At 32.7% G+C, this 27261-nt stretch overlaps 3 protein-coding genes across 3 annotated transcripts; 2 read left to right on the top strand and 1 right to left on the bottom strand.

Moving 5' to 3' along the window:
- The first annotated feature begins 930 nt into the window (after positions 1–930).
- LOC144568267 (uncharacterized) lies at positions 931–2271 on the top strand. The gene is made up of 2 exons (XM_078318557.1): positions 931–1640; positions 1988–2271. The coding sequence occupies exons 1-2, from the start codon at positions 1074–1076 to the stop codon at positions 2078–2080; spliced, it is 660 nt and encodes a 219-aa protein (XP_078174683.1). The 5' UTR covers positions 931–1073; the 3' UTR covers positions 2081–2271.
- A 556-nt stretch (positions 2272–2827) lies between these two features.
- PHO1;H1 (EXS (ERD1/XPR1/SYG1) family protein) lies at positions 2828–8109 on the bottom strand. The gene is made up of 15 exons (XM_078318556.1): positions 7832–8109; positions 7267–7573; positions 6999–7142; positions 6322–6592; positions 6155–6203; positions 5954–6025; positions 5677–5806; positions 5465–5585; positions 5113–5362; positions 4791–4895; positions 4647–4691; positions 4354–4506; positions 3954–4232; positions 3242–3378; positions 2828–2981 (listed from the first exon to the last, which is right to left on the bottom strand). The coding sequence occupies exons 1-15, from the start codon at positions 8036–8038 to the stop codon at positions 2894–2896; spliced, it is 2358 nt and encodes a 785-aa protein (XP_078174682.1). The 5' UTR covers positions 8039–8109; the 3' UTR covers positions 2828–2893.
- Positions 8110–18012: 9903 nt separating this feature from the next.
- Positions 18013–22039, top strand: LOC144568092 (uncharacterized). Its single transcript, XM_078318320.1, has 4 exons — positions 18013–18309; positions 18547–18929; positions 20887–21160; positions 21410–22039. The coding sequence occupies exons 1-4, from the start codon at positions 18013–18015 to the stop codon at positions 22037–22039; spliced, it is 1584 nt and encodes a 527-aa protein (XP_078174446.1).
- The last annotated feature ends 5222 nt before the right edge of the window (positions 22040–27261 follow it).

The raw sequence follows: 27261 nt of genomic DNA, 5'->3' as shown, positions 1-27261 counted from the left end.
CCAAATTTTATAATTTTCTGAAGTTTTTTACTATTTATTAAGTCACTTTGAAAATCGCTAATCCAACGGTTTTACTGTTTTGTGCAGCCACTGTTGGATCAACAATTTTGTAAAATACTTAATAAATAGTAAAAAAATTCAGAAAAATGTAAAATTTGGTCTCCAAGCAGATATTAATATGGAGAATAAGATGAACGGTTCGGATCGACCGTTTGGATTTTGAAAACTCAAATATTGAGCCGTAGCATAGAGGCCTCTATGCGATCCATAGCACCCCAGCCTAACTCTATATATATATATATATAATTAGAATTTGGATCTAACGGTAGCACTATTGCCTCAAAATCTATTACTTTCAAATACGAATTCACAAATAAACATTAACATTCAAAGGTTACAAATTCTTGAATTTAGTCGATAAAAAAAAAATTTATAAGTTAATTTTAATACATTAATTTTTTCTTGATTTTATACTAAATAAATTTGAAAATTTATAAACTCTTCATGTAAACACACCACTTGTGAAGTAGAACAGTTTCAATAATTTAAATTTATTGTTTGAAACATATATGATAAATTTTCAAAACAAGATAGCACGACATGTTGCTGTACTGCCGATAACATTTTGTGTTAATTACTAAAGACCAGCAAGGCATTAATTGTTCTTCAAACCTACACGTTTATATAAAATTGCATTATAATAATTACTGGTTCTTTATAAAGACAAACAAACGCTACTTTCTCCCTTGTTTAACCAGTAAAAGCACCTCAGCGAGGAAAAATCAGCTTTTCTGGTTTCCAGAAACGATGATAAACCTTACAAAATTCCACTAACAACTGAAATGCTTTGCGTTAAGAAATTAAACCAAATATTTGAAACTGTTAGTTCCTCTGTCAATTCAACCACCACCTTTCCAATAATCGAACCACCATTTCCCTTCATTTCCAAGCTTCATCATAACTATCTATATATATATAAGAAAATCATTTCACCATGCCACAATCACACCATATATACTAAAACTCATATCACAATTCACAACCAACAAACAATCATCTCAACTTAAAACAAAATGAAACCCTTAGTCTATCTTTGTCTCCCCATCATGATCATCTTCTCCTTCCACCTCTCCACAACCGTCGCACAAACCCCCGCTGCAGCGCCAGCTGTGCAACCGCCTCCTGCATCCACCCCTCCCCCAACCGCTCTACCACCTTCTACCCCAGCACCCGTACCGCCTGTAGTTCCTCCACCGACAGTTCAACCACCAGCTGTCCCCCCACCAGTTTCACCACCCCCAGCAACACCACCACCAGCAACACCACCACCAGCAGTGGCACCAGTGACACCACCGCCTGCTGTGGCACCGGCATTGCCACCCCCATTGCCCCCACCAGTATCACCACCTGTGGTGCCACCAGTGAGTCCACCGGCTGTGACACCTGTAGTGGCCCCAGCACCGGCCACACTGCCCCCTGCACCAAGTCCTTCGAAAGGAAAACACAAGAAGAAGAAAGGGCATAAGAAGAAGCATGCACCGGAACCGGCACCCATCCCTGACAGTCCTCCTGCCCCGGCCGCTCCTACACCGGCAGATAGCACCGATCTTACAAGCCCCTCACCCCTTCCATCCGATCTGGTATTACATTTTTAGCAATTTGCATCAATTTGATTAGTTTGTGCAATTGTGCATCCATTTCTTTTAGATGTAAATATGTAATTAAATGTTTAAATATTGGCGGTTTATTCAATTATGGGCCTGACATTTTCTGGGCCTTCTTTCTGATTTAGGTCGGATCCATATTTGAATGAACTATTTTGTTAATGCCACATGTAGTTGAATTATGGACAATGAAGTATATATACTTCATCTGAACCTAAGTACTTATCATACTCAAATCATCTAATTGTGCAACTTGAAACCTATTGTCTAAGATAACCAACATTTTTTGTTTGACAAATTTTGTGTTTTAATTTTTGGTGCAGAGTGGAGGCAATGCAAATTACGAGCTGGTAAAGATGATAAGAAGTCTATTGCAAACTGCTTGTGTTGCCATTTTGTTGGTTTCAATTTTATAGAGAGATCTCAACTATTGCTTATTGAGATGTATGCATTTTTTTGTGAGTGTAATAATTTGAGGGGATTTTAATTTTACATTTGTTTATTATGATTGTTTTTTTTTTTTTTTTTTTTTTACAAATTCAGGAATATATATATACATTTTGTACAATATTGTTTTCTTTGGTGCAATAAAAGGTGATTCCATATTCATGAAAGCTGTCAGAAAAAAAATCAAAAGCTGAACACAGATTTTCAAAATGCCAATAATCTCATAATGGGGACAAGTTTCAATTTCATTTATTTGAGAACCATTTTTAATATTTGATGAAAACAAAGCTAAGGAGTAAATAATTATCTAATGATGGGTACAAGACAAGAAGAAACAGAGACAATAATAGGATAATAAAGAAAAGGAAACTAATAATCTCATAACGGGTACAAGTTTGAATTTTATTTTATTTGAGAACAACTTTTAAAATTTGAGGAAAATAAAGAAAAGGAGGATATAAATATTTCACGATGGGTAAAACAAGAAGAAACAGAGATAATAATAATAATAGGATAACATGATGCCCTGCTGTATTTTATAGCACCATCAATGAATCATTTGTGTACAAACAGATATGTATTGATTTGTAACATACTAACATGGCCTATGTACTATATATTGCCATTTCTGGTAAGTAGGTGGCCCTTTTTCAAATTGTACTCTGGATCCACCAAATTAATTGCCGAAGCTTGTAGCACAAGATATCAGCTCTTCCTTCTTTTTTTGCATTTAGGCCTTTGTAAATTAAGCAGAAATTAGCATAGGTTATTCGATTAAGCAATCAATCCTGATCTATTTCGTGAAACGGAAGCGGGACCATCTTCACTGCCCTAAATTTTCCAGCATTGTTGAGGTGCTCATTTTCCAATCTATACAAGATATATTAGGAATAAATTAATTGTTATTCAACCTTGAAATCACAATTTAGGTCAAATTAAATTTACTTTATGGTAGTTGTTATGATGCTGATATTGTGCTGGTACATACTGTAGCATATTCTCAGTAAGTTGATTAGGCCGTAACAGGTATACCATTTGACCAACATTCTACACATTTTTAGTTTTATTATTTGAGGGCTAATTTGTAAATAAAGTACTGGTGAAATTAAATTTTTAGTGGATTTTGTTACCTATAGAAATTCCAATGGCCACGCCTGATGACCTCCAGAGCTGCTAAGAAGAAATTAGAAACTCTAGAATCCAAGTTTCCCAAATTCGTGTGTATTACAGTTTGTAGCCATGCTAGCCTTAATACAAGGTTCAAACCCTGCAACAATTTCAAAGTTTCAATTCAGTCCAAAACATCATTTCCCTATTACAGTTTTACCCTTGATTAGTCCAAGTGAAGAAAATTTTGAATTTCTGTCACTTAAAACTCCTAGTTTGATATGTGGTAGTTTCCATTCATGCACACACATACATTTTTTGGGGCCACCTTTGTTTACTTAATTTTGAAGATTTGAAAAATGAAAAAAGAAAAGAAAAGGCAGTGCATAAGGAGAGTGTTTTAGGTTTTTTAAGTTATGAAAATAGGTTCATAACCCGGCCCAATAGGAGCAGACCCAGTAAGACTCAAGAGTTGGCAGTTGTTTATCTTTGGATTTTGAAAAAAAAAAAAAGTTTTAGCCCAAGTATATTTCGGCTATTTTCTACCCCAGGTGAACTAGTTCGCTTCTCTCTTCCTCAAAATTTTCTTCCCTGGCCAACTTGATTTTTTGCCTACTCCTAGCCCATTTCCTAGGTCCGCTCCTGATGCCCAAAACCTTTTAATCCAGTCTTATATAATAAGTGGAGTTTGTTGCTAAAGCATGAATATTTTTTTTTATGTGTAACAATACATACCATGGATAAGTAATACACAAATTTCCTCTTAAGAATCAAATCATTTCTCAACCAAGGGTTTTTTGAGTTGGCTTGGAGTAAGCCCCAATCTTTCACAAAATCCCAATACAACTGGTAAATTGTGGCACCGCTTGACATGGCAACCACTAATACTAGCCACCCGGGACTCTTTTCTTTGTCGTATGCAACCTTGGCACCAGCCGCCAGCATGGCCGATACATACTTTCCCAAATTTATAAGGTGTCCCATGTCGCCTTCATCGAACCATCTCTTTGCACACTATACCATAAAAAGGAAATTACAATCTTTCTCATAAAAAGGTAAATGTACCATAGTTAAGGTTTTAATTATGTAGTGAATTAACCTTTTAATTCAAATTAGTTAAAGATCAATTAACAACCTGCATTGCTCTCCAGTAGTAAGGTAGAAAAGAGATAGCATAGGCCAAGTCCCTGAAATGCTTTCCTCTATTGCAATAGCCATAATCTTGTGTTTTAAAGCTACCCGTTATGTAATAGCATGCGACGTACTCCAAACTCCTTAGCAGTGGCACCTGTTTCAATTAAATTTATGAACTTCTAAGCATATTTATATTATTATTCTTATTTAGTAGTTTTAGTATGACATGTAGTATTAAATAGCAAAATTTCAGATGAAATATATCTCAGATATATAGTCAGATGTAATCAGTACCTGGCTGCAAAGCTGATCAGCCATGAAGAAATCCACCATAACCACCTAAAAGCAAAAAATTGAGAGAAATTATTGTTAGAAAAGTATCTCATTTTATCTAATTAGAATACCAAATTATTAATCTTTGTTATATCTATTCCGTACCTTATATAAAGGCGAGAGAACAGTGTTCCTTAGTATTCGAAGAAAGAGAAACCGGGTTGACTTGTACAGAACATTGAAAGGGCAAACTAGCAACAGCAAAAACATCTGCAATACATTTTAATATAACTTTATGTTATTCCTAAATTCTTCAATAAGTTTACTAATATAATCCAAAAGATTGAGCTTGCTCACAGAGTAAAAAGATAAATTATTGGGGAAAAAATAAATGAGATCAGGTAAAGAAACCAATTTATAATAACAAAAACCTGACTTAATGTAAGATGGAGTGAAACTTAGCAGAAATTCCGATTTAGAAACATACCAAAACTAAAATGCCAGGAATAGCTTGGACTTGAGTTGAAGAATTGCCTTTGAGAACTAGCGCTAAATGTGCAAACATGGCACCAACCACAACTGTCATGCAAGCTGTACAAATCAAAAACACCTCTCTATATTTGAGTTCTTTTGTAGGTGAAAATTCAAATATGAAGGTGTAGTTGATGCGCGTTTTGCGCCACATGAAGATGTTGCAACCGTAGAGGAAGAGGTGAAGAAACAACAAACTAAACATGCTACAATTTCAGAAAGGAGATGAGAGTGTTAGTACCATATATTTTTTCATACGAATTGAGACATGACTAATTTCTATTGCATGTATATATATATATGTATACCTAAGGACAGGATACGCAGTTTCCATGTAAATTGAATTTGAGTGACTAGTGTACATGCCAGCTAGGTGTGCCATGATGCAGTAACCAGTGAATAATGCCATGAAACATCCAGCAAATAACCCTAAATTATGAAAATTATACAACATTAGCATAAGGAATAATTCAATATTATAAAATTAATTGTTAATATAAAGTTGATTAAAGCATTATACCAATGAAAAAAGTGACAGCATGAGACTCTTTTCTCTGGTGAGGTTTGAGGTACTTCATTGCCTTTTGCTTGTCGTCTTTTGCAAAATTCTTAATAAACAGCTCTTCGACATCATCCGTTAGCTTTACTTCCTGTTATTGTTTTTTCTATTTTTTGTTAATTCATCGATTTTGAAACAATTGTTTGACTTAATCCATGTGCTCTGTTTTTTATTCCTTGACAGAAACAAATGTTCTGCAAATTCTAATACATAACAGGAGAAGAAGAAAGCGGCTTGCCTTATCCGAGCTATTGAAATAGGAGCTCTCGACAACCTTGAGGTATGTAGAACTCACTTCTTTTTGTGTGACCTGAAATTATAATAAAAAATACACAAAATTGAAAATTTTCAGCAAAATTTATGAGTATTAACAAAAGAGAGATATTAGAAGATGAAATATTTGATATGTAGTTCAGATTCCAACAAAATTGAGGATTACCTTGTCAAATTTCTTCAAGATCTTTACAAATGCCAACATGTTCAGGTTCCTACAAAATTGAAAATTACAAATGCTCATGTAGTTCTGATGGTACAATTGAACAAAATACAAATTCCTGTAGTTAAAATTATAATCGAAGAAAATACAAATTCTGTAGTTAAAATTACCGATAGGTCCTCAAGTAGCCTAACCCCTTGTACAACTCAATAAATGCACCACGAATCATCTTTTCGGCATGGTGAAGTTTTGTTTTGTTAACACTGAGCTTGTTCATACTAGTTTCACTGCCACTTTTTTTTGATTGGTTAACCAAATCCTCCCAAACGAGGTCGGTCAATGCCGAAAACGTCCTTGAAGGATTTGTTAAGGGTATATTAATCTTCACATTCTTTCCTTGGAAACTCACCACCCTTCCAGAAAGACTCCTGAATTTTTTACCTGTTTTACAGAGTACAATTTTAAAAATTACAGCGGTAACAGGAATTAGTGTCAATTTTGTTGTTGTCAGAAGTAGTAAAACAGAATGTAAATATTCACATAAAAAATCAACTTGATGGAAATGGAATAAGTAACAGAATAAATGTGACGTATTTCATATGCGATTCGATGCCACAAAAATTCCATATATCTAATTTATTCTCAAATCCAATTCCATGTTTCTACTTTTTACAGCAACTGTACCATATATATGCGATACTGGTCGACGTTTTCATGCAAGCGGCATGTGAATAAAATATATCCTTCAAAGTTGGGTAATTATATATTTAATTTCCTGCATTATTTATTTGTATCTCGCATGGAATTGAATCTTTTTTTACAATAGAAGGAAAGAAGAAGAAAGTACCTTCTTCTCTCCTGTTCTTAATGGAATCTAGCCTTTGTGACATGGAGAGTTGGTCTTGGTCTGAATTGAGCCTTTCAAGTTCCCTTGAGAAATTCTCTTGGGTCTGCTCAGTTTGCTCAATTGCACCCCTTGTAGAATCCTCCTCTGGTTTCAAATTTACACAAGTTCAATGTCAAATTAGTCAAAATAAATATGGAACAATTAAAGAATCTTAATATTACAATTTAATTTTTCACTTGCAAAAGCATAATTGAATTGAATTGCTTACCAGAAACAATTGAGCAACTGATAGACGGATCATCCTTCGAATCGTTTCCCAAATTGTGCTTGTCTCTCTGTTGCTGTTGCTTCAATGCTGCCTTGAGTTCAAGCAATATATCCATTTGCTTGTGTAGAGACTCACTTCTATCTTGGTACTCTTTCTCCTTCCCTTTGTAGAACTGATTCACCTTGTTTAGTTGAAGATCAAGCCTAGAAAAGAACTCCTTTGCTGATTCACTATCCGCGAACTGATCGAATAATTCTGTCTCATAAACATCATTTCTACTAGCTGAGCTTCCAAGCTTCCTGTGGACCTAAAAAAGTATGAATTTTCAATTAAGGAGTTGTAAATTTTAAATATGTATAAGAAAAAGAATAAGGTCACCGTAAAGTAGACATGTATGAAAAACACATAATATATATAAAGAAAGAATAACAGCATTTATATGTGTAAATTTAATTTGCTAACAATAGTTGACAAAGACACTAAAAAAATGTAATAAACCAGTAGAAGTGTTAAGATATGAGATTAAGAACGGAAATAGAGAGAAGAGGAATATGTAAATGTATACATGTATAGCATCCCGGTCTCTGTTTACGTTGTATCCAAAGAAAGGAATTCTCTTTGCAAAGAGCTTATGAAACAGAGAAGGCTCTGTTTTACTATCACTAACTATTTGCATCCTCTTGAGATCCCTTTTTAACTGACAATAATCAACAAATGCATCCTTCCATTCAGGCACAAGTTGTGCTTCAAATTGCTTAGAAAACTTGACCATGATTAATTATTTCTCTGCTTTGTGCTCTCAGTTGTTAGCTAAGAGTGTGAGGCAGTGGGTGGTGGAAGAGAGAGAGGCATGAGAGAGTATATATAATAGGAGATGAGTGATGAGGTGGAGAATTTGCATGGAAATGGAATAGGAATCAGAATTTTTGATATGTGTTGGGAGGCAGCACATTCTAAGATATACTTAGTACAAGGTCATGTGCTTATATACTAAGCATATTATATTATTGCATTCTATGTTTTTTCTCAAGTTGGAGTCATGGTGGTTTCTGATTCTCTTCCGAGGGGATGAGAGAAGGGAACCAGAACAGAAGGTGGAGGAAAGAAGGGAACCAGAACAGAAGGGTGCCATTCACTCAGAGAAAAAGAGAGAGGTTAGAGAGAGTGGAGTTTGTGTAGTGTACTAATGGAATGGTTAGTGGAATGGGCCCACAAAAGGGTGATTGAGAGGTGGGGTCATGGATTGTGTTTCTTTGGTGCCCGGAGTCACCTCATTTTGATTTCTTGTGACCTAGTTTTCACAGCTGCCAACAGTTATTTTAAATTTAATCAAATACAATCAGATAAAATACAATATATAAATATATAAATATATAAATTGAAGAGATGAACATTTATTAGCAAAAAGTTAAATAATTTTTAGGTTTAAAAGTATTGAATCTTAACTATCTTTATAGAATATCAAGTAGTTTCTCTAATTCAGTAAAATACAATAAAATTATATATAAGTATATAACTAAGCTTCAATTATATGTGCTTATTTTCTCTCAGATAATTAGAATGTAATTTCTTATATACCGATGCTATTATATATATATATATATAGAGAGAGAGAGATAGGCTAATATCAAAACGTTTGCACCAACCCCTCCCGTGCAACCAAGTCATTTTCCGATTTGCAAAGTCCAAACGACCGATCCGAACCGTTAGATGTTTAATCCATATTGAAATGTGCTTGGAGACCAAATTTTATATTTTTTGGATTTTTTTTGCTATTTATTAAGATGGTTTGAAATCGCTGTTTTCCAGTGGTGCAGAATTTTAATAAAAACAGCGATTTTCAAACCATCTTAATAAATAGCAAAAAAATTCCAAAAAATGTAAAATTTGGTCTCCAAGCACATTTCAATATGGATTAAACATCTAACGGTTCGGATCGGTCGTTTGGACTTTGCAAATCGGAAAATGACTTGGTTGCACGGGAGGGGTTGGTGCAAACGTTTTGATATTAGCCTCTCTCTCTCTCTCTCTCTCTCTATATATATATATATATGAGATGAGCTATGGTGCATTGCAATGCATGAACCCCCTTATGCATTGCACTATAATCACGGATTTAAAGTCCAAACGACCGATCCGAACCGTTAGATGTTTAATCCATATTTAAATGTGCTTGGAGACCAAATTTTACATTTTTTGGAATTTTTTTACTATTTATTAAGCATTTTTTAAAATTGCTGTTTTGCTGTGAACAGTAAAAAACAGTAAATTTTTCTGGACCATCAGATCAGCGACTTTCAAAATTGCTTAATAAATAGTAAAAAAATTCCAAAAAATATAAAATTTGGTCCCGAAGCACATATTAATATGAAGAACAAGATGAACGGTTCGGATTGGTCGTTTGGACTTTAAATCCATGATTTATAGTGCAATGCATAAGAGGGTTCATGCATTGCAATGCACCATAGCCCATCTCATATATATATATATATAATAATAATAATAATAATAATAATAATAATAATAATAATAATAATAATTACAGTCTTTACAAAACTTTTAACTCAATATATAACCTTAGGATCATAAAATATAACATTAAAATAAGAAAGTTATTTTTAAAGGCATGATTTATATGTTATATTTATATATGAATAATTAGGTTTGATGTATATTTCATTATATATTGAATTACAATATTTTTTTCTGATAAAAAAATTACCTAAATTTTTTATGGTAAACATAAAAGGATATTTGATTAAATAGTGAAATCATGCAAAAATTGGAGTCTGCATCGGCTGCCATAGTTTTTGAACGGATTGATTGAGATTTACGTGCTGGATTAAATTTACAAAGGGTGTTGCTTATTTTAAGTGGGTCCCCCTTGTCTTTTTTTTTTTTGAGGGGAAAAGCCCGTAGGCAGTGGGTCCCACTTGTCATTGAGACAATGACGACCGTCTGTCATAGCTAACAATGACAGTGGATGTGGATTCTTAAAATTGCATTAAAATTTGATATAATAATGACATGGTGCCCCTTGCTACGAGTCCGCATAGTCAGCATTAACTCAAAAGAGTATCTTTTGATTTTATGTATGTCGGCTGTCTAATTTTAAATAGAGCTAATTCGATTATAATTTATAATTCAGAAATTCTTTAGTATTAGTATAGATTTAGTTTGTACAAATCTTAAAGTGAATCAGATGTGCATGCATATGCATTATCTCAAAATATTCTTTTTTGAGTTAATGCAGAGGATACGAATTGCCTAGCTTGCTACGCCTCAAAATGCTTTCAAAAGTGGGCGTATCTCATATAAGAGTGAAATGTATAGTGTATATTCTAAATAGCAATGTTATAGTATCGAAGTTTTAAATAATGACGCTATAGTATTTATATCGAAATTCTGAATAGCGATACTATAGTGATGCAATAACGTTTTTTTATCTATGACTTTATAGCGGTTTCTTTTTAGCTGTTCTGCTATGATACAATAAATGTTATTTAAACTTTTAACTATACATGTATAATGATATTTTGATATTAAACATTTAGTCAAATCCGGTCACATGTTGATTCGAAAGATGCCTTCTTATATGGGTATATTTGGTTGCAAAACAAGAATAGCTAGAATAGCCAAATCAAGAATAACTATTGTTTGTCTTATTAGAATAGTTAAATCTCAAAACTCATAAGAATAGCCTATTCTAATAAGACAAAAAGTTTGGATCCACTATTTTAACTATTCTAACCCAACCAAACACCGAATAGGCTATTCCAAATGGGTAGCACTATACTGAGGGCAATTTTTGTTATTTTGAGAGCCAAGACAATTATTTTTGCTAAATACCTCTATTACCCTTTCACTTTTTTGTATCTAATTAATGAAAGAAGATAATAAAGAAATGTATTTAATTAATGAAAGAAACTAATAAAGGAAAGTAATTCCTTCCTACAGGCAAAATCCCACGCCTCAAATTCTTCTTGTATCTAATTGCAAATGTATATCAAATATTCCTCTTATTTGCATTTGATTATAATACACAAATAATATCTCAATTGCTAGATTATACACACGGTATACAATTTGTTAACTCAAATGCAAGAGTCGTTTTTATTTTTTGTTCTTTCAACCACATTTATTAACTATTGGAAATATTTACATGATCGAGTTATTTTAACTGAATTTACCATGATTCTAGAAAAAAAAGTTCATCACTAGCCTATGAATTTCTACTAAAATGAAAAAAGAATCTTCATCACTGCATGAAAATTGAAAAGTTTAATTATGAGTATACTCAGAGATAAAGGTGAAAAAAAAATAATAAAGTGCAAAAGAAAATACTTTATGTTAATGACAGCTTGTTAAAATCCAGCTCCTAAATCTATTCCTATGTGTAGAAGCCAACATTTCATTAACTCGCAAAGTTTAAATGAGTACAAACTATAGAAGGTCGAAACTATTGAAAGATGTTCCCCAAACTGTTAGATGTTTAATCTATATTAAAATGTGCTTGGAGATCAAATTTTACATTTTTGAATTTTTTTTACTATTTATTAAGATGGTTTGAAAATCGCTGTTTTTTAATGGTGCAGAATTTTAATAAAAACAGCGATTTTCAAACCATCTTAATAAATAGTAAAAAAATTCCAAAAAATGTAAAATTTGGTCTCCAAGCACATTTTAATATAGATTAAACATCTAACGGTTTGGATCAGCTATTTGAACTTCGAAACTAGAGATATGAGCGCAAATTAAAATATTATGTTTAATTTGCGAAGTAGCGTAGCCTTACTCTATATATATATAGCCGAAAGAAATTTAAATAAAAATCAGAAGAAGCTTGGCGGAACATTATAATGAAGAGAACTTCAAATGCAATGAGGTTAAAAAAAAACAATCAATTGTGTAAATTGGAGCAAAAGAGTTGTCAGGAATGTAGCTAGAGAGGGGAAAGGAGATATGAGATAAAAATCATTTTTTTTTCCTTTATTATTTTTTTCTTAAATAACATTCTTATTTAATAAGATAGATATTAGGGAGAGAAAGACTTGAAGGGTAAAACTGGTACTTAGAGAGGAAATTTTCTCTTAGCCCTCAATATTGTAATAGTTGACTTCAGAATAGCACTCCCCATTCCGAATAGCCTAATTCCAAGAATAACTTATTCTCAATCCAACCAAACATACCCATATATATAGGTTAAGGAAATAAAATATTTTGACTAATTAGAGACTAATTATAACACTTCCCTTTTGTCACACGATGTACTTTTTTTTTTTTTTTTTTTTACAATTTACCACACTTCTCTTGTTGTTTTATTAGCATGTTAAAAAAATATTCCCTTTAGAAACTATTGCATTACCCATTTTTCTTAAAAAACCTTTATACAACAACTACAAGTATTTTTGAACTAGTTATATAATAAATTAAAATATGTTCCTTTGAAAAAATTTCTTCCATTAATTGGTCACATACGTTCACAAATAAAATAAAAATTTCAGCATGTAATCTAGTAAATAATATAATATAATATCGATAAGAATATCATTAGAATTGGCATAGCAACTTCTCTACTAAAAATGTCCGAAACAGATAATCTTAGAGTTTTCACATATTTGCCACTCTGCATCTACTACTCCCTTTCAATTATTCTTTTCTCCTTTTCTTATAAAAAAAACTAAAAAAGAGAAAGAAAGAAAGAAAGAAAGAAGGAAGGAAATTAAGTAATATCTTCTCGTTCGAGATAACAGATTTTTGGCCTTATTATGGTCTTCTGAAGTGAAATGCAACAGAAGATATTGCCAATTAAATGCTTTAAAAATGATTTGTCCAAGTCCGAAATCATTAATTAGTCCGGGTAATATAGCATAAAATTTGTTTAAATCATGTAAAATATATATTATTTTTAATAATATAAGAGGTTTACAAAATTTATTTAAATATAGGAAGATAATTTTAAGTATCAAAAGGTAATTCATGCTAATTATTATCCAGGGCAATTTATGCACCACGTCACTCTGCATATATATTACCCTTGAACACTGTAAATTTTTTGCTTTAGGTCTAATTAATCCATATTTATCACCACAAAAGAGCAATCAGCAATTGTTATTATTATATATCCTCGGGTTATTGAAGGATGTTAGTTCATTGGAAAACTGTTGGAATTTTTACTCAATTGTGGTTAAGTCTTGTGTGTTGCAAGATCTAGTTCTCGTTATTGTTGTTGTTATTTATTTATTTCTTGTCCGATGTAAATACCTTAATTTATTTATTTTTCGTAAGGATATTGGTTCAAAATTTTGTAATTTTATTTTATTTTTATTTTTTGTGTGTTTATGTCTGATTTTTAATATAATTTAGAATAAAATATTATATTATTGTGAAATTGATCTTCATTCTCTGCATGAAAATTTTATGTAATTAATCCTCATATGTGTTTGATCCACATAGTTTGAAAGTTTGACTCTATCTCTAATTTGCAGTGCGGAGAATAGTGGTCAAGGAGTGTACAACCCAAGATTCTAAATAGCGTTTATCGCGTCATAGCGGGGAGCCTCCAAAAAAAGCTATAGCGAATAGCGACGCTATAGCGAAAGCTATCCCAAATAGCATTTTTTTATTTTTATAAAAAATATATTATATATTTGTACTAAATATCAACAATATTTAGTCTCATAGAACAATAAATAATATCAAATTGATTAAAAAATTATAATATTCATATTGAACCAATACAAAGTCCAAATTGCGAATCAAAATATCTATAGTAATACTAATAAGTCTAATATCATAAACTATCGATCTTTTTCTATTTAAAATATCTTTAACATCATAACATAATTTATCTTTTTTCTATTTAAATTTCAAAATAACCTAGAAATTGAAAAGAAAAAAAAATCATACTTCTAGTAAAATAAACAGATGATCCTTGAAGAAATTCTTGTTAGTCCCTAAAATTTCCATAATTTAGCAATTATTTATTTGATTTATCATCAGTTAAAAAAAAACCAAGAGCAAAATGAAAAATTTATTATAGCGGACCTGAATTTGATATAATATAATATTCATCAAAATTAAACAATATCTTCACCATTTATTTATTTTAAAGCTCATATAAATTGAAAAAAAAAAACAGCAAATGTTGCATAGCGGGCGCTATTTGCGCTATACGCTATGCGCTATAGCGGACCGCTATTACCGCTATAGCGTCCATAGCTCAAATAGCGCGTTATTATGCATAGCTTAGCGTTTTGGGTCCAAAAACGCTATAGCGCGCTATTTAGAACACTGGTACAACCATTAAATTGAGTTAACAGATTTGTTTGAATGAACCAACCTCGCCCATCTGATCATCTTCATCATCCTCTCTTGATTGATCAATTTGCATTTATTTTTACATATGAATAGGTCGAGATTAATGTAGAATATAGAGACTTATATTGAAGCAGCTCTAGATTAATATAGACTGAATTAGGGGTAAGGCTATGGTGCTATGGGTTACATAGAGGGTTACGGTGCTACGGCTCAATATTCGAGTTTTCAAAATCCTAATGGTCTATCCGAACCGTTCATCTTGTTCTCTATATTAATATGTGTTTGGAGATCAAATTTTACATTTTTTGAAAAAAATTTAATATTTTTTTAGATAGGTAGAAAATCAAATATCTGAATGGTGCAGAATTTTTTAGATCAACTGATTTTCTACCTATCTAAACAAATAGTAAAAAATTTCCAAAAAATGTAAAACGGTTCAGATCGACCGTTAGGATTTTAAAAACTCGAATATTGAGCAGTAGCACCGTAGCCCTCTATGCAACCCATAGCACCGTAGCCTTACCCCTGAATTAGATTTAGTTTCTCCCCCACATTAATTTTATATGATGATAATTTTTCTCTTGATTCTAGGATAAATCAAGTAGAATATTTAAATAGATCTTAAATCAGAATCTAAAAACACAAAAAAAAAAAGGATTTGAACACCTACTTCTTATATATCACCTTTTGTGTCCAATTGTCACCTCTAAAATATATAGAGGTGATAATTAATTAAGCGCCTCGGATAACAGAACCAATCAAGTGGGATCAAGTTTGTGATTATCCGGTTTTAAATCATTAAATATTTATTGTTATGTTTAGGTTAAATTTCGAGTCATCCTACTTCGAATCGACACAAGTATTTGGTCATCTCAAGATGAGTCGCATCAGATTTGAGTTTTCAAAATTATTTGGTTGAATTGAATTGGAGTCCATATTAAAAAGGTGGTTTCGTTAGATCATATCAGATTTTGTTACTTCTAAATATGGAATGCTATTGTGCATATATGTTTTCTAATTCCTTCCACAATAAATTAATGACTCCGAATCCTCCGTTCCTCTGGGTGCAGGAATTTCCTGCCCCCTCAGTCACTGCATGTGGGACCGGCCACTGTTAAAGAGACCAGACACTTTTAATTTTTGAACTGGAGGCCCACCTCAGACCCACACGCAGTGACTCTAGGGGCAGGAAATTCCTGTCCCCAGAGGACACAGGATTCGGACGTTTAATATAACTCATTATTTTTATATCGTGAAGAAGACTATATAGCACTGAATTAGTTAAAATTGCTCCTAACAGTGCAACTTAATCTTCAAAATATAATTTAGACAAGCGAGTAATATACACAAATTTTCATGATTCTTTTATTTTGTCTGAGTCTCCACTTTTTTTTTCTTCAGAACATTATTGAGCATATAGCCTCTCCTTCATTATATTTTTAAATATTGGTTAAACAAGCATATAGTTTTTTAAATCTGGAAATTACTTCCTATAACATCTATTTTTTTCAAATAAAAAGAATCATTATCAGTACATTGTTACCTAAAAAGTGCAAGGTGGAGGCGACAAGTCGTCGCTCAAAATTAATCTAAAAAAAAAGAATGATTATATATATATGCCATTGAATAATTAAAATCTATCTCCGTGTTAAAAGATTCTCTAATTTAAGTAATATACTTTAAAATGAGTATATTACTTTGAAATGAGTATATTACTTATATTTAATTATTCCATTGAATAGTTAAATATTCTCTCTTCGTGTTAAGAGATTCTTTATCTTAAGTATATACTTTTAAATTAAAGAATTATGCCTCGTGAGATGTTGATGTAGAACATTTTGATGGTATCAATTTTTTGACCTATTTGAATATATAACTAACTTTTGAATTAATTAATTTCATTTTTTTTTCGCTGATAATTGACCTCAATTTATGTTGTTAGCTAAAGATAAAGATGCTCCGGTAAAAAAAAATATTTATAGAGCTATTTTGACTTCACACAATGCATGACTAATAAAGACAAAATGAAAGAGTATATCACTTATATCTTGCGTGAAGTAAAAATAGCTCTGTCAATATTTGGTGTACATATCACCAAGGCTTTATTTAGGAGAGGGTAACTAAAAGATAAATTTATCATCATATCTAACGAGGGATAACTTGTTCAGATATGACAACTGATTTAACAATTTCGAAAATAGTTAAATTGTTAAAATTGACTATTTTTTAAAATAGCAATTTTAAAACTGATTTAATAAATAGTTAATTTTTTTTTTTTTTTTTTTTTGCCTCCAATCATATTTTATTATAGATTGAATGTTGAACGATTTGGATTAATTATTTAGACTTTGAAAAGGTTAAAACCGAAGTATTTGTTTCACGGTCTAAGAACAACATTTTGATCATATTAGCCAATCTCTATATGTCGATCTACATCTTCTCATATTTAGACAGCTAGTTAATTCAGTAATTGGTTGATGTGAATTATGTAATCAATCAGCATGTTAAATTAAACTCTGTAGCCATCTGATAGCCACTATCAGAGTTTCAAAAAAAAAAAATTGAACTCTGTAAAAGATATATGGTGTTAATTACTTGCATACGTTGGCACGTAATTAACTAGAATGACATCCCTTCCTCAAAACCAAAAAACTAGAATGACATCCACTAGCTACTTAATTAGCTAGTGCCATGCATGCAACTCACCTTCTTCATGGCTATGAAGACGATGAATCCATTCTTGTTGGGATCAACTATGACTCCGATGTGGAGTTATGAATGACAATGAGGAGCGAGGCTCTGCCTCAGCTTAGTTTAACACTAAGCAATTTAATTTCTATTGTTTTATTTACTGTTAACTTTTTGAGGTTCTAACTAGTGATGTGCACTATCTTTTGTAACTCAATGTCAATTGAACCAAATGCAATTAAGTTTCCTTTAAAATTATTGAATTGGAATGTGAGAGGGCTCGGAGATTTGAACAAATGTGCGGTAGTTAAGAATACGGTATTGGACTCAAATTGCGATTTATTTTGTTTCCAAGAAACGAAGTGGAGTGACCATTCCATCTTTCGTTTGCGCCAAGTTTGCTTGGCAAAATTTAATTCTTACTTAACTTTAGATGCGGTGGGTTCGAGGGGCGGGATATTACTCGCGTGGAGTACATCCTTTAAGCTTATCAACTCTTACATAAGGAATTTTAGTGTTACTGCTATTTTGCAAAGAGGTGATTTTAATTTTATGTTATCGGGCACTTATGGATCTCAACAGGAGAGTGAAAAAATAATATTCATGAGTGAATTGAGAGAACTGAGAATTCTTAATGACTTGCCTTGGATATTAATGGGTGACTTTAACATCCATTGCTCACAACAGGATACAACAGGAGGCCAAATTAATTTCGAAATAGTGTCCGAATTTAACAACATGATTCATGAATTGGACCTCTTTGATGTTCCTTTGGTGGGGAGAAAATTCACATGGTCAAATAAGAGGCCGGCGCCAACATTCTCGAGGCTCGATAGAATATTTATCTCGCCGCATTGGAACTCCATGGGGGCCTCTTACGGAATGCATGATGCATCGACAACCGCTTCAGATCATACGCCCCTACTACTCATTGTAAAACCTCATCTCAATAACCCTAGAAGAAATTTCAAATTTGAAAATTATTGGTTGAAGCACCCAGAGATAAATACAGTGGTTCAAAATGCGTGGGGAGAAGTACTCCATCCTCTCTCTAACCCAATAAAAAAATTTCACCTAAAAAAAAAAACTACAGCAGCTCTAAATAGCTGGGCCCAAATTACCTACAAAAAGAGTGATACTTATTTAACAAGATCAATGTGGGTAATCCAGAGGCTAGACAGAGCTAAAGAGCTAAGGGTCCTTAATTCTTTGGAATTCATACTGCGCATTAGATTGAGAGAGAATATTTTCAAACTTGCTAAAGAAAAATAGGAAAAGTGGAAACAACGTTCGAGAGCGACTTGGCTAAAACTTGGTGACAATAACACTCGCTATTTTCATGCGGTGGCAAATGGTAGAAAGAACCAAAATTTGATTTCGGAAATTAGGTGTGCAAACATCGCATTCAAAGAGCAGCAACAGATAGAGCAAGCGGTTTTCAATCATTACCAGAATCTCCTTGGTTCGGCACCCATCAAGAATAGAGCTTTTGACCTCTCGGCCAGGATTGGTCCCCAACTGACAACTCAATTATCGCATCTGGATGCCGACATCACTAAGGATGAGGTAAAAGATGCTGTTTTCAAATTGCCTAAGGGGAAAGCTAGCGGTCCAGATGGACTGCCGGTGAGTTTTATCAGCCCTTTTGGGAATTGGTGGGTTCGGATTTAATTAATCTTGTTCGTTCGTTTTTCAATGGTCGTCACTTGACACCCATCAACAAAGCGTCAATAACATTAATTCCAATGAAGGAGGTGTTAGATGTGTGTTTTAAAAGTTATCTTATGTTAATCATTTTTACATGTTATGTTTATGAATAGGATGTTACATGCATTTTGTTCTATGAAATTTATGTTTATCTATAGAAGTGTTCAAGAAGATGCTCTTAGTCTTGAACCATAGAACTCTATATGATGACAAACATAAATCTCTAAAATGTTCACAAACTTGGTTATTAGCATGGAACACTAATATACCATGATAAGTTTGTCATGTTGATTAAAGTACATTGTAGTTCTATAAATGTTGATAAAGGCTTATCGTTTAATAACATGAGTATATGAAAGGTTTCATATATTGAACAGATCTAACAAATGAAAATATTATATGGGTTATGTTAGTGTCATTAATATTTTCATTGTGTTTCGGAATTCTAAGATATGAGATGTATTTCTTTTTCACATGAGAAGTATACAATGCAATTAGTATTAAAAGCTACTTACCATAAGTGGTGATAAAAATATTAGTTCCTTGTATATAACTTGTGCGGGAGAAAGTTGTATGTCAACAGTATCATTGCCCCTCATTTATAATAAGTGATGATATTTTATAGGCTCTTTGGTAAAGTAGAATTATAATGCATGCAATATTAACTGAAGTGCGGTTATATATTTATAATTTACATAAGAGACCAAGAAATGAATATAATACAAAGATGACACAGTCCGACTTTGTATATTATTCATAATATCATGTGTCAAGGAATGGACACAAGTAATGTTATTTGTAACATTACTTTAAATGATCATGTATTGTAAAAATGATACTTTACATCTATGTTATTTGGGTAACTATAATGTATAGCTAAAATACCGCTTATAGTTTATGGTAATAAAATGTTTTATGCTAACACAGATCCTCCATATAGGTCACACCAACTGAACGAGAAACAAGAATGATATTTTATTTATATGATGTATATTATTTTATATGACATGAAATAATATACATGTGATAAATAAATATCATGACTGCTTAGAACGAAGATAAATTTATGACAAGTGTGCATATATATTATTTGGTATAATATGGTGCATATTATATAGTATAATATACATGACACATAAATATAATAATGTGCAAAACATTGTTATAACATAAGTTTATTAAAACGCAAAATTAATATGAGTTGAGGTTGATACTGTAGCAGTTACTGTAGCGCGCACTGTAGCAGCGGCTAGGGTTGTCTCTTTTAATAAGGAGGATTATACTAGGAAGGTTACACAATGGAAACCATACTATATTTGTATATAAGGAGAGGTAGAGAAGGCATTCAAGTAAGCAAGCAAGCAATTTTCTGAAAATTTATTTCCTTCTCTTTCTCTCCCTCCTAGCCGCCACCCCTCTTCCTCTCATATTATTGGTTTCTCTAATGAATAATTATTAGAAGAACAAGAAGGGTTATTAACTAGGTTCTAAGCTTAGATTAGATTAAGACCTCTAGCAAGGTATTTCTAATTCTTGTTTAGTTCAAGGTGAACACTAGGAGGCCGTTTCGACAAACGAAGGTATCCAAGAGATCTAGAAGAGAATTCAACTTCTCCTTATTTACCAAATTGACATTTGGTAAAGGTATATCCAAATCAACTTTAGTAGATAGATTTGTGATGAATGAATGAGTAGATATCCATTTGCATATATCTGAATTGCTTTAATAGAATTAGCATGATAAAGTAGATCCGTAGATGCTTGTAAGAGGGTCAAATTTTTTTATTTTACCGCCTTGCCGCATCATGAAATCCTTTAGGAGGGGGCGGTGGATATCATAGACTTTCGACCAATTAGTGTTATTAACACGTCTGCAAAAATTATTACAAAAATTATGGCTAACAGGCTACAGCCTTTGCTTCAAATTTTGGTTAGTAATGCGCAAACAGCTTTCATTAATGGTCGATCCATCATGGAATCTTTTCTTGTTGCACGAGAATACCTAAGCCACTGTCAGAGGAGGAACATTCCATCGATTCTGTACAAGGTAGACTTTGCCAAAGCTTTTGACACGGTGGATTGGTGTTTCTTGACGAACCTTCTGGTGGAGAGAGGTTTCCCGCCGAGATGGCTTTCAGCAATAACCAATGTCCTCATAACCTCATCCTTGTCTGTCAAGGTCAATGGTTCGACAACAACTTACTTTACACACAAGCGGGGTCTCTGACAAGGAGATCCGCTATCACCACTTCTCTTCATATTGGTCACGGGTTCACTATATTGGTTTATCCAAAATGCTTTTCCGGCGATGCACTCACCGATGTTGTTAGCACTGAGACCAATCCAATACATAGATGACACTATCATTGTTACGGAGGCACACCCGGTGACGCTAAGAGTAATAGTGCATATTCTACGTATTTTTTAGAACTTAGCAGGGCTCAAAATCAACATGAGAAAATCCACCTTTGTACCGATTGCAATAACAAAACATCTCACAAGTGTAATACAGGATATCATTGGATGCACTCCAACAAAACTGCCGATAACATACTTAGGATTGCCACTGACTTGTAAAAGGTTGAGAAAGGCAGATTTTCAGCCGTTGCTTAACTCGGTCAGATCCAAAATGGCAAACTGGTCTTCATCCATCCTTTCTTATGGAGGGCGAGTTACACTACTAAAATCGGTACTGACGGCACTCCCGCTACACTACATACAAGCTATGAAATTGCCAAAATGTGTCATCAATCAAATTGATAGAGCACACAGATCTTTTTTGTGGAAAGGAAATGACACGTGCAAGGGGATAAATTACTTGGTCAATTGGCCGTCAGTATGTGCTTTAAAGAAAAACGGAGGTATGGGGATACTTGATCTAGAAGTGGAAAATGACGCACTGCTAACAAAGTGGTTATGGAAGATCGATAGAGACTCTAGAGGGGTTTGGGCGCAGACTCTGACCTTGTTATACGGCATTACGGCCTATTGTGCATTGGCGTTAGACTTCACATGGGAACTGCTCAACCTCTTCGGCTTACTTAATGATACACGATAGAGGACATCGAAACCCATTTAGTAATGCCATTTCGAAATTAAAGGTTCCTCACAAGGTCAAGGTATTTATTTGGATCTTATCGCAAGATAGTCTCCTTACTCAGCAACAGCTGAGGCAGCGGGGATGTCAGGTGAATCCGGAGTGCCATCTATGCTTTGATGCGGGATTGAGAGTTTAGATCACCTATTGTATACATGCACATATGCAATGGGGTTCTGGAGAATGCTTCTATTTAGATATAACTTTTGGGTGCCGCTACAATATCATGAGACAGTAATGGATTTTTGGTGGGTAGCAAGGAAACATATGGAACAACCGACCAAGAAACTATAGGACTCAGTGTGGGTATCGGGTTGTTGGGCTTTATGGCGAGAGTGTAACAGGAGGTTGTTCACGCCCAAGGTTAAGACCATACCAGAGCTGGTGGGCATAACTGCTTTGGAGATTGCCAATTGGCACAGGAATCTGTAGGATTACTGATACGTGGAGAGGGACTCTACACAGTGGTGTCATAGAGGACTCTAGTTACTTGTATAATTTGTAATTATTGAAATTGTCGGTTGAGCCATGCTCACTGACCTTCAAAAAAAAACTCACCTTCTTCATTGGCACCACGCATGCATACACCCTCTTCCGGGAGAAAAGGGATTTCAATGGACATCTGACTGAAATCGAGCGTCAGATATATGGTCTAAACAGTCTGGTTTACATTGAGATGTCTACAATTAAGGTTAAGCTTTATGAGACAACTGGAATTAGTACAAATTACGTCCGCACATATATCGACGCTTATCGAACAATTTAGATATGATATTGAACGAATAATCTTATTTATTTAGGGGTGTCAATGACACCCTTTTAACCGTTTACCCGATCCGAATTGTATTAGATAAGGCGAGTATAATAATTATTTTTTTTACTTATCAGGTATAGGTCCCGTATGAGTATGAGTACGAAACTTTTTCCATTACAGTAATTAATAACTATTTCGTACATGTTATCCTGTAGAATAATTAATAAATATAAATTATATATGATATTTTTATTTATATATATAACTATATATTGAGTACGGCTAACGCGCTTCCTCTAGCATATGGGCCGAAATGCTTCTGGTGAAAAGTTGAAATTTCAAAATCCAAAAAGTCGATCTGAACCGTTCATCTTCTTCTCCATATTAATATCTGCTTGGAGACCAAATTTTACATTTTTCTGAAATTTTTTACTATTTATTAAGCCATTTTAAAAATCGCTGATCCAACGGTAGCTTCTGATTTTTACTGTTTGGTAAGCCACCGTTGGATCAGTGATTTTCAAAGTGGCTTAATAAATAGTAAAAAATTTCAGAAAAATGTAAAATTTGGTCTCCAAGCAGATATTAATATGGAGAAGAAGATGAACGGTTCAGATCGACTTTTTGGATTTTGAAATTTCAAATTTCCACCGGAAGCATTTCGGCCCATATGCTAGAGGAAGCGCGTTAGCCGTACTCCTATATATTTATTATTATTAGAAGATTGATTTATATTACATTTCATATAATATTTTAATTTAATAATTTTTGATAAATTTAATTTATTTAACATTTTATATAGTTTTTTTATTTATACAATATTTTATCATTTCTTTTAACCAATAATTTATATCTTTTAAAATATAGGATAAAAAATTATAAACGAGATAAGAAGTTATAACTTTTGTATTTTGTGATACTAATGTATTTAATATAGGTGTGTTTGTGTGTTATATTTTTTGATAAATTATATATGCTATTAATTTGTTAGTTAATTATTGTTATTTATTTTGTAACATGTTATCTTATTGGATAACAAGAATAGGATATGAGTAAGCTATATTTAATGATTAAGGATTGAATATGGATAAACTTAATTTTAAATTTGTATGAGTGTGAAAATGTCTTCACATGTTCTGTATCGTATCTATTGACACCCCTATTTGTATTACATCTCAAGTATTTTATGATGCAACTCACAATAATTGTATGGTTCACGAGAGTGGTCTTAGGCCGTCCGATTAGATCTGCGATTTTCTTTCGTACTCTGTTATTACATGGTTGGTGTAATCAACAGTACAATGAATAAGAATCAGCATATATTTAATTTAGTGAAAAAAAAAAATATTCTAAGTAAAAGGTCGCAGTTTCAAGAAGAAGATTTTTTTTTTTTTTTTTGGTAGTAAACAAGGTAATATTTGAAAGACAAAAATCTAAAATAAAGAAGAGGAAAAGCAGTACAACGGGTCACTTCAAGCTTCGTTAGACTACGTACACATGCAACGGCCGGTAACAAAGAGAAAGGTGTAGGTCTGATGCCCATCGGACCTAGTTTGGTTCCGATGGACAGAATTTGTGCACACGAATATTAACTCACCGTCCAATTTGTTTCAAAATTTGTGTGCACGAATATTAAAGCAGACGCGAAAGTTCTGACGTGAATCCTAAAGCCAATTCAACGATGAGTGAACCCGTTAGAACCAAAGTAGGTCCGATGCCCATCGGACCTACTCTGTTTCTATCCTATGAGATATCACGAATTCTCAGCTATAGGCTGCATAGTTTATTCTGTGTTTCAGTTCTTGTTGCCCCTTGTGTTGTATGATCTTTTCATTTTATTTTGTTTATATATTTCAGTGTGTCTGATCAAGATACTTAAATAAATTTATGTATTCTATTTCAAGATTCCTTATTGCTTCTAAGCGGGGGAAAATAAATTCCTGCAATTTATGTATTTAAAAATTTGCTGCTGCTACATATAAATTTTTTTTTTTTGCTGTTGCTACTAGAAAGCCGAAATTTGTAAATATACCATACTCCAAAAAAAAAAAATAAACCAAACAACCACGATTTCTGAAAAATTCGAATTTTGACACGGCCACATCTCGTAGGTGCGGCCACCTTTTTTCAGGCCTCATCCCCTAGATGCGGCCACCCCTTTTTTTTCGTTCAGATTGAACTGCCGCACGAGAAGAACAAAAAAAAATAATAAAAAAAGTGGCCGCATCTAGATGATGCGGTTGTGTCAAAATTCAAAATTTTCAGAAAACGTGATGGTTTGATTTATCTTTTTTGAGATTATGGTATATTTAAAAATTTCGGACTAGAAAATAACAATAATTAGCTGTCTATTGATTGCCTGGGATATTTGCGGTATTTTAAAGAAAATATTGCAACAAATTTTAATATTGATGGCCCATTACTAAGAAAAACTTGCATTTCTTTATTATCCCACAATTTGTTTATTGTTTTACAATTTATGTGATGGAGTCAAACTTAATTGTATATATATTCTATCGTTCATTATATAATTAAGTTTTATCATTTTTCCTAATTACATCTATGATCAAAGGGAAATAAATCTGCTACGATTCCAAAGAATTGTAGGATCCTGCTTTTCTAAATCCAATCATTAATATTTTAGAATGCACGAATTTCAAAAACAATTGATTTTTATGCACGAATCTCAAAACACATAAGTGGTTGGATTTGAAAAAAAAAACAGAATCCCTACAATTCTTTGAAATCGTAGCAGATTTATTTCCTGATCAAATATTGCACGTGAAACCTGGCGGGTTCAATATTTTGTTGTCGGATCGATGTGTGGTTTATTTTATTGATTTGTGATGGATATATTTCATGAATAAATTACAATATTTCACGCAGCGAAGCGAGCGTGTGCCCTTACTCTAATAATAATTATTATTTCATTTGAAAGGTGGTGAAGCGTGTTTAAGGAACTACTGGATTTTATAGTCTTAATTATGATTGCAACTTGCACTGTCGACCTAGCTATCCAAAATCATTTGTTGGAAATGAAGATAAGATTCTTGGGGTAATATAATGTTGTACAACAAATAGTATAAGAGCTACTTGAGGTATGAGTCATATGATAAGGAAAAAAAAAAAGTATTAATTTTTTTTATTTTGTAAAGAAGATAGAATTTCTTAAAGGTAAATTAATTGATTAACATAATACTACACATTGGAGCAAATATTCTCTAAATCAATTCTTTTAGGATAGATAAGATTTCATGAAATATATGATATACAAAGTAGACATTAGAGAAAAAAGAAACATAAATGTGAGAAATGGTAGGGTTAGCTCTATAGAGAATATTTGCTGGATATCCCTTCATGTAGTGCTGCTAGTCATAATAGAGGCCGCATGAGAAATATATTTAAAGACGACAAATGCTGCATGATAATAATTTTTATCCTGACAAGACATCCCTCTGCATGGGCATATTTACCAAACACTACTTATTATATTTTTCTTTTGTTACTTAATCCGGACCAATAGCTTGGCGTTAATTAGAGAGAAAATGTATAGCTTTCAAGTTCAATCAATTAACAAAATTAATTAATTGAGAACTAATTGTCAAAATTATTGACGTGATAGAAAATATATTCATCTCGTTTCTGAATTTTAATTTTAGAAACTAAAAGAAAATTAACGAAGGAAAATGGAGAGATATATTTGAAGGATAACGAACTTAACTTTATAATAATAAAAAAAAGTTAGCCTTTGAGCATCTATTCTCTATTCAAGAATAAATGATATTCAGAATAGTAATGTGAATTCAAATAATATTTTTGTTAATTGAAATAGATAGAGTAACTGTTATTTTTTGTTTCTTGTAAATGTTGGAATAATTACTATTCAGAAATGTGACGAGAGAAAAAAAAATATATTTTGTTTTCGGATTTCCGCCAACACTGTTCTGAAATGACGTCACTTCTGCTATTTTCACACCGTGACAATTCGTTTGAGACCCCACTTATCTATTTTTCCTCTTAATTAGCACCTTGTTAACACTATTCTTTCTCGGTTACATCTATTTACTATTCCAAATATACAATCCAAATAACATTTTTCACTAATTTGAATAGCACCATTTTCATACTAATTTAAAATCATTATTTTTTCTCTATTCTCATTTATTAGTCCCAAATTTCTCTATTCTAGCTATTATAGCTCCCTAGCTAGTGCTTAAGACAATGTCTTCTTTGTGAAAGGTTGTTTCAGTTCGAATATTTAAAATTGAGAGGAGTGAGGTTACGAGACTATGCATAATGCATATCGGTCCATACTATGGATCCATATCTTTATATTCAGTGTCCAAACAGTCAATTCAAACCGCTCAATATGATCTTCATATGTAAATTAATGTATTTTGATGCCAAATTTGACATCTTTTAGATTTTT

The sequence above is a fragment of the Carex rostrata genome, chromosome 17 (assembly GCF_964058835.1).
Source record: "Carex rostrata chromosome 17, lpCarRost1.2, whole genome shotgun sequence".
In the NCBI taxonomy this organism is placed as follows: domain Eukaryota; kingdom Viridiplantae; phylum Streptophyta; class Magnoliopsida; order Poales; family Cyperaceae; genus Carex; species Carex rostrata.
Note: the sequence above shows the minus strand (reverse complement) of the source record. Positions and strands in the feature narration are given on the sequence as shown.

Coding starts and splice junctions, on each gene's coding strand:
- LOC144568267 (XM_078318557.1), top strand. CDS start 1,074: ATGAAACCCTTAGTCTATCTTTGTCTCCCCATCATGATCATCTTCTCC. Junction 1,641..1,987: donor CACCCCTTCCATCCGATCTG/GTATTACATTTT, acceptor TTTTTGGTGCAG/AGTGGAGGCAATGCAAATTA.
- LOC144568092 (XM_078318320.1), top strand. CDS start 18,013: ATGATTCATGAATTGGACCTCTTTGATGTTCCTTTGGTGGGGAGAAAA. Junction 18,930..20,886: donor ATCAGCCCTTTTGGGAATTG/GTGGGTTCGGAT, acceptor TATGGCTAACAG/GCTACAGCCTTTGCTTCAAA. Junction 21,161..21,409: donor CCTCATCCTTGTCTGTCAAG/GTCAATGGTTCG, acceptor CGTATTTTTTAG/AACTTAGCAGGGCTCAAAAT.